Raw genomic sequence first — 21,593 nt, forward strand, 5'->3', positions numbered from 1 at the left:
GGACAATACCCAATAGTGTCTTTTGTTTAATCCCTTCAAATAGGGGCTAAACCAATTCAAATTTTGTCTACAGTCCAATCAGTTGCTCACAATTTACTCTGCACTCAAGTGTTTCTTTTGAGTACACACGATCTACAGTTCTGACTCAAACTTACACATGTTCTCAACATTCTATCACAAACACTTTATTTTTTACAAAGAGCTTGATTGTTCTTTGGCTATGAGCTGGATGTGTCCATGGTGTGCAGCAGGTCACCTGTAGCGGATTCTTGGTGCTGATGGCGATGACTTGGTATTTGTAGTAGCACAGCTCACAGCTCCACGAGCCTCTCTCACTGATCCACTTTATCAGGCATGGCTCATGAGTGCAGCGCACTGAGCCACTACAGCGGCACGGACTCAACAGCTCACCCTGCAGGACCCAACACACAGCACACTCATTAGCACACTTGCATGGTTACGTAATATTTGAATCCAGGACCTGAACTCTCATGACTCGAACTTATGTACAGCGTCTATGGCTTGAAATTTGACCTAGCATGTTTTAGGAGGTGAAAGGAAACCCAGGTGAACCCAGTAACCTGAGCTTAGAATCGAACCAGGGACCACTGTGCAACCCCATGTGAAGGTCAACAATTATTCCTATTTTGTACTGCAAATGATGGCTCAAAAAGACCAAGGTTAACCTTATTAGAAAACAATGTTGTTTTGCTATCATTGTCTTTAGACCATCCTCTTCCACTATGAGGTTTATAGTTGGTGCTAAAGTAGAGTTTTAATGTTGCGGTTACGTTAAGTGCACCTGCACTGAGAATTTCCTAAAAAGTTCCATCCAGGCTACATAAAGCATTTCAAAAACTTGTACAATGTCCATTATTCGACAGCCGTATTCAGAAGAGCTTCAGGACAACACTGCACAGCTTGAAAGTGCCTTCAGTAAAGTGTGTGTGGGTGGCAGACACAAAAAAAACACTCATGAGAAAGAGTGCCGTGTTTGCATGAAGCTCTTTTAGCCAATTTGTTGAATGACTGTACATCCTTCTGTCACTGCCTTTGTTATGAGAATACAAACGCTCCTTGTGGAGAAACTTTGTCTCCAAGCGCATTCTTTATTGAAGAGTAACCAGAGACAATGACTGTGCTGAACTAATTTGGCCCAACACCTTCTTCATACACAGATGATCATGTGTGTAATATACCGGTATGACACAATCAAAAATGCATGTCAAAGAAAGTGAACTTACAATAAATACGCTAGTGTATAAAGCTACAGTGGATTAACTAGAGAACTCATTATAGCTAGTTAGTACCTAACGAAAGTTACTACACTATATTTTAGCTGATGATTATGTTCGTCCTTTGGGGTCGAAGATGACCATGACTTCAATTTGGTGGGTGGTGGTTGTGGGTCTGGAGGTGACTGATGAGGCCAATCTGGGCTTTGAAGGTACACCCACACGTCGGGCACGCGTGGGTAGGTGCTGTAGTGGGGGTGGCAATAGTTTGAGCCTTCCGTGCAGCTTGTTTCTTCTGGGCCTCGGTGATGCGTTTCATCTCTGCTGCACATGCGCGAATAGTGAGCTTTACTTGCCATGCTGGACGATCCTGAGCAAGCGACTCCCAGGAGCTGAGATCGATTTCAAGGATTTTGAGGGACATTTTGAGATTGTTCTTGAAGCGTTTCTTCTGCCCTCCAAATGAGCACTTGCCTTGGCACAGCTCTCCATACAAAAACTGTTTGGGCAGTCAACTGTCTGACATTCTGAAAACATGGCCGGTCCATCTGGCTGTATTCTAGCTACACTGACCATCACACACATACGTGGTTCTTCCCCAAACTGTTGCCACAAGGTTGGAAGTACACATTGACTTATATGCTGTAGCATTCTGATTTCCTTTCATTTGAACTAAGAAGTCCAAACCTGTTCCAGTCTCATAATGTCCCTGTGTGTACAGAGTAAGCTTGATGAAGACATGGTTTGCCAAGGTTGAAGTGGAAGAACTCAAGTGTCCTGCAAAGAACCCTGACCTCAACCCCACTGAACATCTTTAAGGTGAACTGGAACACCGACTGCACCCCAGACCTCGTCACCCAACATCAGTACCTGACCTCACTAATACTCTTGTCACTGAATGATCACAAATCCCAACAGCTATGCTCCAAAATCTAGTGTAAAGCCTTCCCAGAAGAGTGGAGGTTATTATAAAAACCAAAAGGGGGACCAACTCCATTTCAAACCCATCCATCCATTATCCCTAACCGCTTATCCTGTGCAGGGTTGCAGGAGCCTGTCCCAGCTGACTATGGGCAAGAGGCAGGGTACACCCTGGACAAGTCACCAGATCATCGCAGGGCTGACACATAGAGACAAACAACTATTCATACTCACATTCACACCTACGGTCAATTTAGAGCCACCAATTAGCCTAACCTGCATGTCTTTGGACTGTGGGGGAAACCGGCGCACCCGGAGGAAACCCACGCAGACACGGGGAGAACATGCAAACTCCACACAGAAAGGCTCCCGTCGGCCGCTGGGCTCGAACCCAGAACCTTCTTGCTGTGAGACGACAGTGCTAACCACTACACCACTGTGCCACCACATTTGTAAATCCATATTCAATAAATATTTCTTCATATTTTCATGCTTGTTTCTTGACTTCTGTTATTCGATTGGATCAGAGTGACTCAATGTTATCGAGGAATAGGATAACAAAAAAGCCTAAACTAGCTAAAATATCACTCTTAATTTAAATGTGGCTTGTTTGTATATGACTCCCAATAATGCTTCAAAATAGTAGCACACAAAATCTGTCTTCATATTTACATATTCATAGTATTCATATTAATGTGTAAAATAAATGAATACATCAAATAGGAGGCTGGGAGTTTCTTGTGACCTCATTTTTAATCTAGTGATCCCAAATGGGGTCATTACCTGCAGTCAGATTTAACATAACTATTATTTTTCCTTTGCTGTTAACTTTTAGTTTTGCTGTTTGAACTGTTTGGTTAACTTCATTCCAGCTTGGTCATCATACAAAATTATTAACAATGAGACCAACTTCTACTGAACGTTTTTCCTGCAGCTCACCTCAAATGTAAACTACGGTAAAGTCTAGACTGCCTCGAGGTCCAGACTGCTCAAGGCTATTTTGCTCAGAGCAGTTTGTCTGTTACTTTCCAGTAAAAAGAGCAGTAAAAAGTGAACGTCTTCTTTTCAGTCATGAGGTGAATATAAACGCATTAATGCTGACTGGAGCTCACTCAAAGTCTCATCTGTATCCTGCTTTGGAATTTTTATACACCATGAGGTCACGAATCTTGTCTTCATTCTAAAATTTCACAGTGGGAACTTTTCATTAACCAGTGGTTTCCAGCCTTGGGGGAACCCCTGATCTGCAGATTTTCATTTCTCTGCTGTAAGACGCTTGGCTTACTCATGAATAGCTGATGAGTTGGAGAAGTTGTTCAACCATATAGAGCTACAAAAAAAAAAAAAAAAAACACCATTCGCTGTCATAGAAACTACCATACTTCAAATAGGAGACATTTCCTGAACCAGAAACGGACAGTCTTGCACGAGTCTCAGTTTTTGTTGTCATCATGGGAGGGCATTAGAGTTCCCTCATTAGGAAATGAGCTTTCTGGCAACTGACTTGCAAACGCAGCAATGCATGCATTTCAACATCTCTGACAAAGCACTCATATAGATGGGTCTCCACCGCTTTCTCTGTCTTCATTAAAAAAATCATGCTCATAGATATTATTCCTGTCAATGCTGAGAGGATTTTGAAGCTATATGTGCTAGCTTCTGATCTAGCAGGTGCATGGAGCATGGTTGCTGATCATCAAGTAGCTGATGAGCTTATTTTTTTCCTTCTTCAGCTGCTTGAGAGAAGAAAGTTTTAGAGGGGACTGGAAGGAGCAGCATGGGATATGAGTGATTCCACGCTTATGGGTACTGAAATGGGGACATGAACTTATTCACCTAAAACCATTTCTTTTTTTACCATCAGGTCACAAAACATGTAATCTTTAATGAATGATATGTTAAAAGATAACTTTAATTTTCTGAGATGTAATAAAAACATATTTATATGCCAAAGTCAAGCCTATGAATTCCAAAATGATGTCTGTTCCATTACTTCTGTTACGATTGTCCATCTCGTGTCTGTTACAAATTAATTACAATCTAGCTCTATACCATGTTAATCTTATTGAAAGAATGTGCATGTTTATTCTACTACACATGTTTATTAATTATATTTGCTAAAACATCACCTTCCTATGTTTCAAAAAGTAATTCTACATTGTTAAAATTGAGAATATATATGTCCACAACACTTCTGTTACGTTCTGACTTTGGCATATAAATATGTTTTTATTGTTTTTGTTGTACAAATAAACTTGATTTTATTACATCTCAGAAAACTAAAGTTATCTTTTAACATATCATTCATTAAAGATTACATGTTTTGTGACCTGATGGTAAAAAAAGAAATGGTTTTAGGTGAATTTTTAAAAATAAGTTCATGTCCCCATTTCAGTACCCATAAGCGTGGAATCACTCATATGTCAGTTTTACAAGCAACTCTCTGGTGTCTAACATTACTCTACATGAACAACAGTAAAGCTGGGTTTATGGTGTATGATTTTGGCATGGGCACGGTGGTGTAGTGGTTAGCGCTGTCGCCTCACAGCAAGAAGGTCCGGGTTCGAGCCCCGGGGCCGGCGAGGGCCTTTCTGTGTGGAGTTTGCATGTTCTCCCCGTGTCCGCATGGGTTTCCTCCGGGTGCTCCGGTTTCCCCGACAGTCCAAAGACATGCAGGTTAGGTTAACTGGTGACTCTAAATTGACCGTAGGTGTGAATGTGAGTGTGAATGGTTGTCTGTGTGTCGGCCCTGTGATGACCTGGCGACTTGTCCAGGGTGTACCCCGCCTTTCGCCCGTGGTCAGCTGGGATAGACTCCAGCTTGCCTGCGACCCTGTAGAAGGATAAAGCGGCTAGAGATGATGAGATGAGATGAGATTTTGGCATGATTTTATGACAAGTCACATTCTTAACATTCACAACTTGTTTGCGACTGAGAGAGGAAGATGATCACAAAAACACCCAATAATACTGTGGTGCAGCCTCACAGTTCTAGGGTCCCTGGTTCCATCCTGGTATGTTTGCTGCCTGTACATATTCTTTCTATGACTGTCTGGGTTTCCTCTGGGTTCACTGTTTTCTCCTAACTCCAAAAACATGCTGGTATCTGGAATGGCTATGTATATTACATGACATTACAGGCATTTAACAGACGCTCTTATCCAGAGTGATGTACAACATACCCAGAGCAGCCTGGGGAGCAGTTGGGGGTTAGATACCTTGCTCAAGGGCACTTCAGCCATTCCTGCTGGTCCAGGAAATCAACCCGGTGACCTTTTGGTCCCAAAGCTGCTTCTCTAACCATTAGGCAATGGCTTCTCCACAGGTGTAAATGACTGGTGTCCTGCAATGGACTGGAATCCCATTCGAGGTGTATTCCTGCTTCTCCCCCAGTGTTTTTGGAATAGACTCTGGATCGTTTGACCAGGATTAGTGCAAGCAGCATGAACTAAAGAATGATCATATTGTTCTTTGCTGTTTCCTTTTCTTGTGAAGTTGGAGCACAAGTTTTGTGTCATCAAATGATGTCAGATGTCAGAAAACAAGATTTCTTTTGTAGTACAATGTAAACCTGCTGAATGTTTTTTTTTTTAAGGTTTGACAGAACGTAGAATGATAAAACCATTATACATTCAAAACCTCTGTATTTATAAATACACTACACAAAAAAGGGTTCTTTAAAGATCTCTGAGAGGTTATTGGGTCTAGCTTTAAACGGTCTTTTGTTGGATTCTACATAAAACTACAACAACAACAACAAAAAGGTTTCTCAAAAAGAGACGGTCCAAAAAGCATACCAAGTGTTAGATGAAACCATCTCTTCCAAAGACCTAACTTTATTTTTCTTTATGTGTAATTTCATAACGTATGAGAAGAAGAGTCGAAGGAAGGAAGGAAGGATAATAATACACTTGCAGTGGCACATCCTGCAAAGTTGCCCTTGTGACCCCACCCTTGTGGTGATACCAGTGGTTAAATAGCTATTTTAAACATTACAGACTGTGGCTCAACAGTAAAGACCCTTTGTTAAAGCTTCAGGGCTTGGCTCCAGTCTCAAACAGAGAACGAGCATGAAATTGTCGGTCATAAGGTTAGTCAATATTGATCCCTGCTTCCCGAGCTGTATTTTAAAGGGACAGGACAAGTCCAGGGCTTTTCAGAGAATAATATTAATACTGTATTTTCTCTTAATGTTTGTGGCTGTGACATTGAGCATCACAGCATACATTTCATTTAAATGATGAACACCTTGGTGATGGTTTGGTTGTGTTGTTTTGGTGAATTAAGACTGAGGAGGACTAAGTAGAAGGAAGGTAGAAGGAAAAGAGGAAGCCCAAAGATAAGATTCATGGATGTGGTGAAGGACATGAGGATGGTTGGTGTGACAGAAAAAGATACAGAGGACAGGAGGAGATGGAGGGACATTATCCCCTGTGGATAATGGATAACAGGAACAGCTGAAAGAAGAAGAATTGACTATCCAGATAACTTAGCAACCACAAAGACAATTAAAAGGCAGAGAGAAAGTGAGTCAAAGAGTGCTAGAGTACTTCCTGTTCAGCTCTCTTTGAGAGGATTTGAGTTTTCAGGATTTGAGACTACTGGTTAACAGTTTGGCAGTGCAGAGAGACAATTCTGAGGATGCATTTGTATGTGTGAAGGACAGCGTTTCCTATCTAAACACGCTTCCCTTAAGAGGATTATGGTATAAGGAGCTTAAACAGACAACTGGTCCCCTGCTCTATGTAAATTACATCTGATTTGGGGGAATCTGAGTTTTCTATTCAACGCTGCTTTATAATTTTCTACACTTAAAGATCCTCAAACACATTATATGGCTAAAGGTTTATGGACACCTGGCCATAACACATACAGGTGTAACTTTTGCAAATATAGTGTATAGAGTTATTGTAAATTAGTTGGGATATGTTTTGTGAATCTGGTGTCAGTTTGTTGGCAGGTGCTATATTCACGTTATTCCCATGACAATTAGTGGTTATGTGCCACGCTGATGTCACAGAGGGGCATTATTTTTGCTAGCACAGTTGCAATGGGAATAATAGAAGATGCATATTAAACAATTTCAAACACAAGGGATAATGGTCATATTTAGTTATTGGCTCCTAAAAACAAAACAGCAAAAGCTTCTTTTCTCACTCACCATTTACCAGTGACATCCAATATCAGTAACGAGACGTAGCTCACTCCGGCCCCGTCTAGTCCAGAAGGAACGATCTAAAGTGGAGCACCTTGCCCAATAAATGTTGCAGGCTATATACACTATATACAAGCTATATATAGAAGCTATATACACCCTAGGAATACCGACCTATTTGCCAGAAAGAATCCAAAACGGCAAGGAATTGACCGAGAAGAAGTGATTTTTGTTGAACTGCTCATTAAGGCTTAATTAGTCCATAACTTCATTAATAATTGTAATGAAGCAAATCTGGGTAGAAGTTATATGCACCCTAGGTACCCCTACCTTCATGCCAGAGAAAATCAAAATTGGTGTAGAATTGAGGGAGAAGAAGCGATTTGTGTGGAAACTGCTCATTAGGGCTTAATTACTCCATAGCTTCATGATTAATTGCACTTACACAAATTTAGGTAGAAGCTATATGCACCCCAGGCAGACCTACCTTCCTGCCAAAAAGAATACAACTCAGTAAAGAACTGAGAGAGAAGTGATTTTCATGAAATATGGATGATGCCGGACAGACGACAGATAACACATGATGGCATAAGCTCATCGCGTGTTGGCCAGATGAGCTAATAAGAAATCCAACATGGATACATTGGTGCATTGGTGACAGAGACTCAGCTTGGCTAGGTGGTGATGTACAAGATTATGAGCCTGATGGTGATCATAGATGTATTAGCATGAACGTTCAGTCTTTAGATCCTGATTTGTTTGAAGACAACGTACAGATGAGAAGGTGAGATAGCTGGACAGACTGAAGCGCCGCTGCATCACTGTCTTTAAGTCAAGATGAAACCTTTATCCAAAGTGAAAATAGACCAAAATTTTAGAAGAACTTTATTCATCACATGCTTGTGAAATTCCTTTCTGCATTTAACCCATCTAAAGCAGTGAACATACACATGCACAGACACGTGAGCAATGAGCACACACCCACACCCAGAGCAGTGGGCAGCCATGCTAACAGCACCTGGGGAGCAGTTGGGAGTTAGGTGCCTCGCTCAAGGGCACCTCAGCCCAAGGCCGTCCCATATTAACCTAACCGCATGTCTTTGAACTGTGGAGGAAACCGGAGCACCTGGAGGAAACCCACGCAGACACGGGGAGAACATGCAAACTCCACACAGAAAGGCCCCCGCCAGCCACTGGGCTCGAACCCAGAACCTTCTTGCTGTCAGGTGATCGTGCTAACCACTTACACCAATCAAAAAAGTTAGCTCAGAATTTATTACGAAATCTCATCTCATCTCATTATCTCTAGCCGCTTTATCCTTCTACAGGGTCGCAGGCAAGCTGGAGCCTATCCCAGCTGACTACGGGCGAGAGGCGGGGTACACCCTGGACAAGTCGCCAGGTCATCACAGGGCTGACACATAGACACAGACAGCCATTCACACTCACATTCACACCTACGGTCAATTTAGAGTCACCAGTTAACCTAACCTGCATGTCTTTGGACTGTGGGGGAAACCGGAGCACCCGGAGGAAACCCACGCGGACACGGGGAGAACATGCAAACTCCACACAGAAAGGCCCCCGCCAGCCACTGGGCTCAAACCCAGAACCTTCTTGCTGTCAGGTGATCGTGCTAACCACTTACACCAATCAAAAAAGTTAGCTCAGAATTTATTATGAAATAAATCAATATAAAACACATTATTATATCCTAGATTACTGTGTAGGTCATTCAGGGTGGAATTTTACTTTAAATATTGAGAATAGTAGAGGTGTATTGTCTGGATTCTCTGGAAAACTTTTTATTTGATTCACTTGGCAGTAATTATTCATCTGATTTGCTCTTAAACATTAATGGTAAGTGTCGTAATCATGGTGTATGTAGAGCCGGTTTGATGGAGCACTTGATGCAGCATATTTGAGCAGGAAATGAGGCCACTTTATTTAATTGAGTCAAGTGAGCCAATCAGTCGATCTGCTCCACTCACCTGCAGGCCAGCTGGCTGTTTTCCGCACATTAATCTGATGATTTTATTCCTCTAGATTTACATCCTGCAGCGAAGTCCTATTCTGGGTGATCATTTGAAACCCAACGAGGAACATACTGAAGGCTGTCAGAAACAGCACATGAACACGCTCATTAGTCTTTATAAAGCGGTCAGATGAGGACTGACAACTGAAGACCATGGAAATGTCAAATGTCAAAATGTGGGAATCATCGTAAAACTTACAAGAGCCAATGAACAGTGACATTTGATGAAACCGCCTTCGTATTGCTAGCATGTCTGTGACTTATCAGAAAGACAAAGCCAAAAAAAAAAAAAAGGAACAAGAGAAGTAAGACAAAAAGCAGCAGAAAAGTGAGAGGCAGCTCAAGGACTTGGTGCTTGGTTTTGAAGCATTATGCTAATCCAGCTTTCTTGCTAAAACTAGTTATTGTTTCAGCAGTCGCTTTGAACTGCCTTATTAGCTCAGCGTTTAGCAATAGCAAAAGTTAAAACGCTAGCACGTATGCTGTTTTTGAGCCTATGTAATGTAGCAATAGTTTAATGGATTGAAAAGGCATCTGATTTACATAGCTGAAAAAATATCGCCTTTTTTTTTTTGCAAGCGGTTATCTCAAACGCTCGTTGTGTTGGGCTCTGGGCAATTTTTTTCAAAGCTCCCTACAGTGTTCTGAATAGCCTTTGCAACAGTTATTAGGCACGCTAATAAACTTGAAGTTATATTATGTCAATCGTATGTATCTCCCCTCTTTATGAACCTATTCATCTCTAAATAGCGGCATAGAGGCATCGTCAGTTAGAATTAATAAAGCAACATGAAGAGATAAGAAGAACTGTCTGTTTCGGTCCTTAGAAGGCCCTTCGGCAACACATCACAAAGCTTAATAACTGTGTTGCTGCACAGAGAGAAGAAGTTCACTGAGGGCAGGAGCGAGCGTGTCAGAAAACATTAACATCTCTTTCTCTCTTCACTACCTTTTCCCTAGCCTTAGGTGCTACGTCCCACACAAACAGACTGACTGGAGCTGACTGTAGAACAGTGGGTGGAGTGTATATTATATACAGTACATGTACATTGTCCTGAAAAGTCAGACAGTTGGAATTTGTACACGGAAAGAGAAGGCTGTGATGAGATGGAGACCTTTCATGCTCCACTGAGAGTGGGAATCACTTGTCTAAACAAAGTGTGTTCTTGTCTAACAGACTGTGAGTACAGAAAGATAGAGGAAGAGATCTGTATTTGCCCAGAGGACGACGCTATAGGGCGCTATGTTACACACGGCGCAAGTGTCTTTGCTAGTTTGAAACAGATGCAGTTGTCATTTTTCCTCTCCAGTGCCCATGTTTTTTAAACAGCAAATATACTTGTGCCCATTTGAGTGCTCATGGGCACACTGGTCTTAAAACAAGGTGTGGTCAGGTGCATTGGTGGCGCATTGCTATCTTAAGGTAGCGGTTATTTGGCATGATTGATCAATAAAAACCTGGTCTGAAGTCAATGGCGCAGTATTTCAGGGTTATTTTAAATAAAATATCTCAGAAATAGAGCTAAAAGTCTATCTTTATCTCATCTCATTATCTCTAGCCGCTTTATCCTGTTCTACAGGGTCGCAGGCAAGCTGGAGCCTATCCCAGCTGACTACGGGCGAAAGGCGGGGTACACCCTGGACAAGTCGCCAGGTCATCACAGGGCTGACACATAGACACAGACAACCATTCACACTCACATTCACACCTACGGTCAGTTTAGTCACCAGTTAACCTAACCTGCATGCCTTTGGACTGTGGGGGAAACCGGAGCACCCGGAGGAAACCCACGCGGACACAGGGAGAACATGCAAACTCCGTACAGAAAGGCCCTCGCCGGTCACGGGGCTCAAACCCGGACCTTCTTGCTGTGAGGCGACAGCGCTAACCACTACACCACCGTGCCGCCCGTCTATCTTTATGTCTGTCCTTTATAAAAAAAAAGATGCATGTTGAATTTGTTCTTAATGATATAACCATTAAAGTGATGAAAATAGACGGGACTATTTTTTGTCAGGGAGGCCGCCGTAACTCTATCGTGTGTGATGTCATTTTCCGCGAGCACAGTGGAGGTGTACAAGTGCATGCTATACTAGACTATAGTACAATATTATGGTCTATCGTGACTTCTCAGTCAATTTGTTTGCATTTCTCCACAAAAATTATGGCAATGCAGGATTAGAAAAGGAATCAAAATAAAGTAGTGGCTAGTTTATTGCCTGTTTATTTAAAAAAAAATATATTTACCTGCTTATCTTCTATCCGTTTGATGCGTGTCGCGGTATGTTGTCGTGCTGTCGGTGTATTGTAGTGAAACAAAGTCGGGATCACATCTGGCTTCAGTTGTCGTTTCTGCCTCGTGTCTCGCTTCTTCCCAGTGATTTTTTCATACAAATCCTTCACAAAACAATCTTCTGTAAAATGCTCACTGCACCATTTGCTGCTTTTTCCAAGAGTAAAGTTTGCTCGCTTTACTTGATGAAGCCACTCGGCCAAATGTCTTTGATCCAGGACGGAATGAGGATGATGTGCGGAATCCTACGTCACGTAGCACCACCCTCGTTTTCGTCTCCTAATACATCCATGTATCTGGCTAATCCAGTATGGCCACGCCCGGGGAAATGACCCAATGGACTGATGTTACAACTTTAACATGTTTTTTAAGCTAAAGTCCGCTTAATTTTTTTTTGTCTAGAACATCTTGTATTAATGTATAATGATGACATTTCATAACCCCGTAATTTCAAAATTTCCTGGTTAATCACTTTAAGGGCATGTTATCAAGATAGTATTATGCACCTTCATAGGCGGGTGCATAAAGCGCATACACTCTGTTTATTGCACACACAGGGACGTGCAGCAGCGCATAAATAAGCAAAAGATTAAAAATTCAAAAGATTACAATGTGAAGGATTATTATTGTGTACATCAAGAAATAAAAAAAAAAGTAGATGGTCTGCTCACACACTTTATCATCACACGAGCAGATCTACTTCCTCTACAGGGAAGTGTTCTTTCCTACTACCTGGCAAATCCGCAATTATAATAGCAATCTGCCAAGGTGTAAGTGCACCTGGCTTTTAAACAGAATGGCTGATTGGTTTATTCCATGTTACACGTAAAATTAATTAAGAGACTAATGGCCCTTTTCCACTACCCTTTTTCAGCTCACTTCAGCTCACTTCAGCCCGACACGGCTTGCGTTTCGACTATCTCAGAGCAGCACGACTCAGCTCGCTTCAGCCCTACTCAGCACCCAAAACTCGCACGGTTTTGGAGTGGGGCTGAAGCGAGCCAAACCGAGCCGAGTGGGGCGAGGGGCATGAGCAGACACTCCCCTGTGCACTGATTGGTGAGGAGGAGTGTCCTCACATGCCCACACACGCCCCGCGAGCACGCTGGGATCTGTAAACACCGTAAACCCGGAAGAAGAAGAATTACAAGAATTTCTGAAGCCTTATGCGCCTCGCCTCATCTATACGCTCTTGCCAGTATCTGTTGGCGTTGTCGGTGACAACAAGCCACAGAACCAAGACCAGCAACACTAACGACTCCATGTTTATTGTTTACTATCCGGGTCGTGAGACTACCGCTTAAAAGGTCACTGATGTCACTGTTTGCGCCGCCTAACGACATCACGTGACGTCCACCCACTTTCGCTAACTCCACCCAATGTGTCCACCCATTTCCAGCCAGCACGGTTCAGCACGGTTGTAGTCGAAATGCAACTCCAACAGCCCCACTCAGCTCGACTCAGCCCAACTCAGCACCGCACGGCTCAGCCCAACTCAGCTGCGTTGGTAGTGGAAAAGCGGCATAAGTATAACCCGTTTGAACCATGCGCCTGTGCTGCGACCATTTTTTCTCCCATTAAACTAGCAAAATTGGATTTGGACACGCCCTAAATGCACTTGGGCCATGCACTTTAGGCCATGCACTTAGATCGTTAAAATAGGGCCCATATAGTTTGATATCTGCAGTGGCAATCTATGTATTCATGCTATCCTAACAGCAAAGCATGGTGGTGGTAGCATCGTTGGAGCCTTTTCATCCGCAGGGACTGGGAAGCTATTCTGGTTTGAGGGCAAGATGGATGGAGATGAATTCTGCCAAAGCTACAATGAAGTGTTTCAAAACTGAGAACCTGAATGTGTTAGAATGGTCATGTGTTCAAATCTGATTGAGAGTATATGGAACAAAAATTGCTGTTCACCACCAGACCATACAGTTTGACTTTGCCAAGAGGAACGGGCTAAAATATCAGGATCCAGGCACACAAACATGACCGAGACATATCCCAGAAGACTTGCAGCTTTAATTAAAGCCAAATCAACATCATCACTGACATTCATTAAAGTGAGTCAGATCTGCTTCTTTTCCCTGCGTGCACATGTTGGCCTCCATGCAAAATGTAAAAATCACTCCACTGAAGTCAAACACGATGGTTCCTGATGTGTTACAGCTACACTCGGAAGCTGGAAAAAACATACTGTATTAGCAAAAAAAAAAAAGCCAGAGGTGGACTCCAGCTGTGAAACACGCTTGAATCACGAGGTCACAGTTCAATCCCAGATGACGACTGCTGTTACTGCTGCATCCTTGAGCAAGGCCCTTAACGCTGCTTCACCACAAAGACAGTCCCAGGTAAAGTTGAATGTAAACCGATACTGGATTTATTTGATTCACTAGATTAGGCCAAAACAATCATAAAAGGGCTTGGTATTTTTGTTCGCTGAACTCTCTTGGTGAAGGGGGGGGGTAGGGATGACACAAAAAACACTGCTTAATATTTTACAGCCAAACGTTTGATACTCTGACATCTTCAGGGTTGTTTACAACAATTTAGAAGCGATGGATCCACTAGATCTCAGCCTCAGTAAGTTACGTGGCATGTAAATTATGTCACAATCTCAGATTCTCTCGCGTAATTTGTACTCAGAGCGCAATGCTTGAACCTCGGAGAGAGTAAGATGTCAGCACCCAAGGACATTTTATTTTAAAAGAAAAACAATCCAGATCACTCTGAGGGCCCGGTCCCACAACACTGATAACTATAATTATACCTATAACTACAACTATGACTATACCTCTGCCTGAATTTAGTTCCAGTCTGGAGCAGTCACACCACAACTATAATCCCGACTATAATATCGCTTGGTCCTGACACTCAGGGAAATAAATGCATGCAACTTAGGAATAGTCATGGAAGTTTTTTCCAAGTAGTAGCACATTATTCCGGGTCACACTGTACAGCTTGGACTTCAGAACAACCCACGTACATAGTCCGGTGATTGATATAATACGGATAGGTCACAGACCTATGTAATAAAAAAGGATACAAAATAAGTCTAAAACAATTAAATGTTTTGGACTGCAGGAGTTCATAATTAAAATATACTCAGCAAAAATAAAAACTTGACACTCATTATTTTTCAAATAGTGTTTAGAAACTTTTCTTGAAAGAGTTCTTGTTGTGATTATGGTTAAATGCATTGTGAAGGGCATTACGTCACACATTCATTCTACTGGTCGGGCCTACGTAGCACATGCGAGAGCACTGCACGCTAAAATCACGTTTCCACGTGACACAAGTGACGTGACCTATTGATACACGTGCAATTGATCTCACGGTAGCAGAGTAGAGTGTCATCTCAGAAAAACAAGGTTTTATGGTTAATTATTCGTTAATTTGCAATGCCACGACTGTCAAACATTCAGCGCGAACGTGCCATTGGCATGCTGAATACGGGAACATCCGTCACTGACGTTGCGAGGGTTATGGGATGCAGTCGACAGACCATCCATAATCTCCAGACACGTCTCCATCAAACTGGCACCACAGCCGACCGTAAGGAACCCTCCACAGAACTTGCAGGAGCTTGGTGCCATGTTGGTACAAATATGGCGGCACATTCCCCAAGCTGTGTTCAGACGCATCATCCAATCCATGAGGAGACGTTGTATCGCAGTTGTGAACGCCCATGGAGGACACACCCGATATTGACATGATTTCATTAAGTTGTGACTCACAGTTTTCGATCATGGACATTGTCATCGCATTTCCGGTGGAACCGATTCCATGACAAACATGATCTGTATGCTATAGCATCTTTAATGACAAGATAATTGAATACAATCGTTATTTCAAACCTATTTTCCAAAATGTTCAAATTATTGACTTTGAAACGAGTGTAAAGTTTTTATTTTTGTTCAGTATATCTGATCTGCATTTATATGTTTACTTTATTAATTGGGGGCCAAGCAGCAAAGCTGCGAAGGCACCCATAGGGATTCTACTGTTTCTTATTATTATTCAACGTTCTTCCGCCTCTGCAAGTCTATGGCAGCCCATAGAACCGTCTGGTAAAAAGTTGTGAATTTTTGCACACTGATTCTAGACAGTCTCAACATTACTCTCAGCAAATTTCAGGCCTCTCCTTTAAAAGCTTTAGCGCCACCAACAGGTCAAAGTTGCAGGTACATTTCTGCTTGTAACTTTTGAACCGTTGCTCCGATTTTCAAAAACTTGGTATCCCTGGAATCCTTGGGCCAAGACGAATCCAACGGACCCCATGACGTCATTTTCCGCCCATATAGTTTTCCCGCCATTTTGAATTTTGTCAAAATCAGTTAAAACGCATCAACTCCCGCAATTTTTAAACAAATTTTCCCAGACTTGGTTGATAGCATAAGTGGACCAAGCCGCATAAAAGTTATGCTCTGTGTTTTCAACTTCTCAAGCGTTTGGCCATGGCAGCCAATCAAATTTGGCTGCGCAGACGCGAAACAGGAAGTGTGCTCATATCTCTTCCACCCTTTGGCATATCTTAACGAAACTTGGTGGCATGATGCCCCACCCCTCCACAAACGCCCACAAAAAATTTGGAATAAATTTGCCTCTAGGGGGCGCTATAACTAGGAAAAATGACTTTTGTCTCATATCTCATGATGCGTTTTGGCTAGAAACAAAATTCCACTATGTCAGGAATCCTTGGCTCAAGACGAATACATCGAACCCTATGACGTCATATTCTGCCTTGAGGATTTTCCGCCATTTTGAATTTTGTTAAAATCAATGAAATTCTATGGCAACGCATAGAACCGTCTGACTAGAGGTTTGTAAACTTGGCACACTGATTCTAGGCTGCGTCACGGATCTTGTGACCAAATTTCAACTCAGCACCTCAAACTCTCTAGCGCCACCAACAGGTCAAAGTTGGAAGTACATTTATGCTTGTTACTTTTGAACCATACGTCCGATCGTCAAAATCTTAGTATCTCTGGACTCCTTCGGTCAAGTCGAATCCAAATCGCCCTATCTCGTCATCTTCCACCTGGTAGATTTTCCGCCATTTTGAATTTTGTGAAAATCAATTAAAACGCATCAACTCCCTCAATTTTTGATCAATTTTTCCCAGACTTGGTACATGGCATCATTGGACGAAGCCGCTCAAAAGTTATGCTCAGTGTTTTGAAATTCAAAACTATTTGGCCGCAGCAGCCAATGAAACGCTTCTGCAAAGACGCCAAACAGGAAGTGAGCTGATATCTCGGCAGCCTTCAAAGGAATGTTTTCAAATTTTTCACACAGATTCTAGTCTATCCCAGGACTCGCCACAAAAAAATCCAGATGCTCAGCTCAAACCCTCTAGCGCCACCAACAGGTCAAAATTTGAGGTACATTTCTGCTTGTAACTTTTGAACCGTACGCCCGATTGTCAATAACTTGATATCGGTAGAATCCTTGGGCCAAGAGGATTCCAACGCACCCTATGACGTCATGTACACCAGAATAGAATCTCCGCCATTTTGGATTTTGTGAAAATCAATAAAATGCTTCTCCTTCTGCAAATTTAGTTGGATTTTCCCAAAAAGTGGTCTGCAGCCACATTCTAGACAGTCTCATGATTGCCTTCAAGAAATTTTAGGTCCCCACCCCCAATCCTCTAGCGCCACCAGCAGGTGAAAGTTTCAAGTACATTTCTGCTTGTAACTTTTGAACCTTACGTCCAATTTTCAAAAACTTGGTATCACTGGAATCCTTGGGCCATGCCGAATCCAACGCACCCTATGACGTCATTTGCCGCAGGATATTTTTCCCGCCATTTTGAATTTTGTGAAAATCAATTAAAATGCTTCTCCTCCCTCAATTTTTGACCAATTTTTCCCAGGCTTGGTGCATAGGATAAGTGGACCAAGCCGCACAAAAGTTATGCTCAGTGTTTTGAATTTCATAAGCGTTTTGCCATGGCAGCCAGTCAAATTTGGCTGCACTGATGCGAAACAGGAAGTGTGGTCATATCTCGGCCGGCCTTTGGCGTACCTTAACGAAACTTGGTAGCATTATGCCGCACCACTCCAAAAAGGCCCACAAAACATTTGGAACAAATTGGCTGCTAGGGGGCGCTATAACTAGGGAAAACGTCTTTTGGCTCATATTTCATGATGCTTTTTGGGTAGAAACAACATTCCACTATTTCTGGAATCCGTGGGTCAAGCCGAATCCATTGCACCCTGTGAAGTCATATTCTGCCTTGAGGATTTTCCGCCATTTTGAATTTCGTGAAAATCAATTAAAATGCTTCTCCTCCCTCAATTTTTGACCAATTTCTCCCAAACTTGGTACATAGCAACTTTGGACTAAGCTGCACAAAGGCATTACCTGGGCCAAGTGCATTCTGCTGCCCTGACGACTGTGCTCATATGCTGCTTGGCCCCCACATTGCTGCTTGCAGCTATATTTGACTATTGATATTTCATGGAAAATCACATATCCGTGAATAAAAGATCCGTGCTTTGTATTATATTTTTAATTTTCTGTGAATCCATATTCCGTGACTTCATGATGCAGCAAGGATGTACTAAGATGCCCCGGGAAAAATAGCACGTGCTCAGACAACGTCACATGTAAACAATTACCTGACTGGTCAGATGTTTTATCGGATCAGGTCCAGGCCTGGAGAAATCAGTCCAGAAGCAATCTCGCCGATACGGATAAACCCAAGCCTGAGCTATAGGTATCGTTATCGGTCTGGTGTGACCTCCAACCACATAAACTGCAGGGGACCCATTTATTTATAGTTATCGTTATAGTTGTAGTTATAGTTATCGGTATTGTGGAACTGGGCCTTATACAGGCACAAATATGAACAAGTGAACACTTGAACATGTCGCATGGATATTATCTGTCAGTATAAAGGAGTTTATTTTTTGAGTTTTGTTTGGCTTTAATACTGTAGATTTCTTCTCCACTAGTGCATGCATGGTGATGTTTCTCATGCACAGTTTTATCTTAAAATGAAGCAACAGACTATATTGACTTGCTTCTTGTAGTCTGGTAAACAACGTAAAGAACAAGTGTTGCCAGGCAAAACAGACCTCACCCGGCAGTACTTATTTTATACCTATATGTTGATAATGGTAATATTTCTCAACCATCAGCTGTCAGGTTATAGTCCTATGAAAATCCATGACCTTGAGTTTGACATTTCAAAGTCATTCAAGGTCAAAGGTCATGGCAGCAACTGAAAGCCCATATGGGACTTCTTATATGTTGATAATGGTAAACATCTGGCTATCATGAACCATGTTACAAGTTACAACCCTTTGAAAACTTATGACCCTAAGTTTAACCTTTCAAGGTCACTCAAGGTCAAAGATCATGGTGCCAAATGAAAGCCCATATGGCACTTCCTGTAAGTTCTCATCTCATTATCCCTAGCCACTTTATCCTGTTCTACAGGGTCGCAGGCAAGCTGGAGCCTATCCCAGCTGACTATGGGTGAAAGGCGGGGTACACCCTGGACAAGTCGCCAGGTCATCACAGGGCTGACACATAGACACAGACAACCATTCACACTCACATTCACACCTACGGTCAATTTAGAGTCACTAGTTAACCTAACCTGCATGTCTTTGGACTGTGGGGGAAACCGGAGCACCCGGAGGAAACCCACGCGGACACGGGGAGAAAATGCAAACTCCGCACAGAAAGGCCCTCGTCGGCCACGGGGCTCGAACCCAGAACCTTCTTGCTGTGAGGCGACAGCGCTAACCACTACACCACCGTGCCGCCCCCTCCTGTAAGTTGATAATGGTAAATATCTGTCAACCGTCAACCGTTTTCAAGTTACAGCCCTCTGAAAATCCATGACCTTGAGTCTGACCTTTCATGGTCACTCAAGGTAAAAGATCATGGTGCCAAATGAAAGGCCATATGGGAATTCCTATACGCTCATAATAGTAAACATCTGTCTATCAGCAACTGTTTTTGAGTTACAATGGAAAATGTGTTATTTTGACCAAAAGGTTGACCTTTCTGATGACCTTGACCTGATTACCCCCAAAATTTAATCAGGTAATCTATTACCCACCCTGAAAAGTCAATCGGTGCAACCATCTAGATGCTAGATTGCTAACAGACAGACACACAAACAAATAGATAAACAGACAAACAAACAAACAAACCGCACTGATTACAATACCTCGCCCTGCTTACTCCATCATGGACGAGGTAATAACCTGTATTTTCCAGACTACACAACCTCGAGGAGGTGAAACTAATTATAAAGCATCAGAAACAAACAATGACCTTTTTTTTAAAGGTATATTTTTTCTCCAAGCTACAAAAGAAGCAGATCTAAAATGGCAATTATGTACATAATATTAAAGATGGGCGGCACGGTGGTGTAATGGTTAGCGCTGTCGCCTCACAATAAGAAGGTCCGGGTTCGAGCCCCGTGGCCGGCGAGGGCCTTTCTGTGTGGAGTTTGCATGTTCTCCCCGTGTCCGCGTGGGTTTCCTCTGGGTGCTCCGGTTTCCCCCACAGTCCAAAGACATGCAGGTTAGGTTAACTGGTGACTCTAAATTGACCGTAGGTGTGAATGTGAGTGTGAATGGTTGTCTGTGTCTATGTGTCAGCCCTGTGATGACCTGGCGACTTGTCCAGGGTGTACCCCGCCTTTCGCCCGTAGTCAGCTGGGATAGGCTCCAGCTTGCCTGCGACCCTGTAGAACAGGATAAAGCGGCTACAGATAATGAGATGAGATGAGATATTAAAGATGAACTACATTTCCTTTCCCAGGTTACTAAAAGTACAAAAGATGTCCAGTGACAGTGTTTTCAGTTTGGCATTAGTCAGTTTTTAATTTAAGTCCATTTATTGGTGTTTTTATGGTTGGTATGCTGCTGTAGCAAACACCTCAGGAGGAAATAAACAAAACCTCGAGCGTGAAAAAGCTCACAGTCCGAGACAAAAGCTGCTTATAATAAATAACCAGGTTGCAATGTTAAACATTGATAAAATGACTTCTTTGTAAGGACAGAAAATCTAATGGGACAAAAATGTCAATTTAGAGGCAGAACAAAAATAAGGTAAAATAAAAAAAAAAGGCCTGGTGCACTAAAGCAATTTCTACAACAAAGCAATGTTTATATAGATTTTTTTTCCAAAGCAGATTCAAAGGTGTTTAATATTCCCCAAGAGACTTATAGCACAGAAAATATGGTGCTTCATCCCAAGCTAGAAGCTAGAAGGCATCATACAAGGCAGATCCTGTTAAGTGGCTTTCTAACAACCTTTCCTTCATGAACATTTTGGCATGAAGTATTCCTTAATCCAGGTTCTGAGCAGCTTTTTTCCGTACTCCTATGCAGTTAGGACTTTGAGAGTATTCATTCGTGCTGGACGTGCCCTGCTGGACACAGGACATCAGGTCTAATGACACGGCTGATTAATCAACACAGTGCGATTGAAGCTGTGCAGATGTGATTATCTTCTGGCAGGATTCAAGACGACCCTGTGTATTTCCACTTGCTGGTTATTAAAGCAAGCTTTCTCTCTCTCTCTCTCTCTCTCTCTCTCTTTGTCCCTCATTAAACACACGACAGGAGCAGGCCCATTGTGGATTTCTCCTCATGATGAGCAGGAGGGAGGGAGAGGGAAAAAACGGAAGTGTTATACCTTTTCCGTAGCATGTAACTGGTCCCACGTTCGTCATGCAAACAGAGGACTTCTGTATTTTTCCTGCCCCTGCTTGGGTTCGGGTGTGGACCATTTATAAAGCACTTATCCTTGTTTGAACCATTGGTGCTTGAGGAGAGATAGAGCAAGAAAAAATGGAGATACAGGAAATGGAGTGACTCAAGGTCTAACAAACGCAGGCGCACACACACACCTCTGTTAGAGAGAGTCTTCTCACAGACCCATCTGCTTCCTGCACAGCTCTCATTATAGACAAAAGAACC

The 21,593-nt window shown here is 42.5% G+C and overlaps 1 protein-coding gene across 1 annotated transcript in view; it reads right to left on the reverse strand.

The window, feature by feature from the left end:
- marchf4a (membrane-associated ring finger (C3HC4) 4a) overlaps nt 1-21,593 on the reverse strand; it is a 59,996-nt gene that overhangs the window by 28,004 nt on the left and 10,399 nt on the right. The window contains exon 2 of the mRNA XM_060898943.1: nt 257-412. Within this exon, the coding sequence (XP_060754926.1) occupies nt 257-412 (156 nt within the window). The remainder of the gene's footprint in view (nt 1-256; nt 413-21,593) is intronic.

This window comes from Neoarius graeffei, chromosome 18 (assembly GCF_027579695.1).
Source record: "Neoarius graeffei isolate fNeoGra1 chromosome 18, fNeoGra1.pri, whole genome shotgun sequence".
NCBI lineage: Eukaryota > Metazoa > Chordata > Actinopteri > Siluriformes > Ariidae > Neoarius > Neoarius graeffei.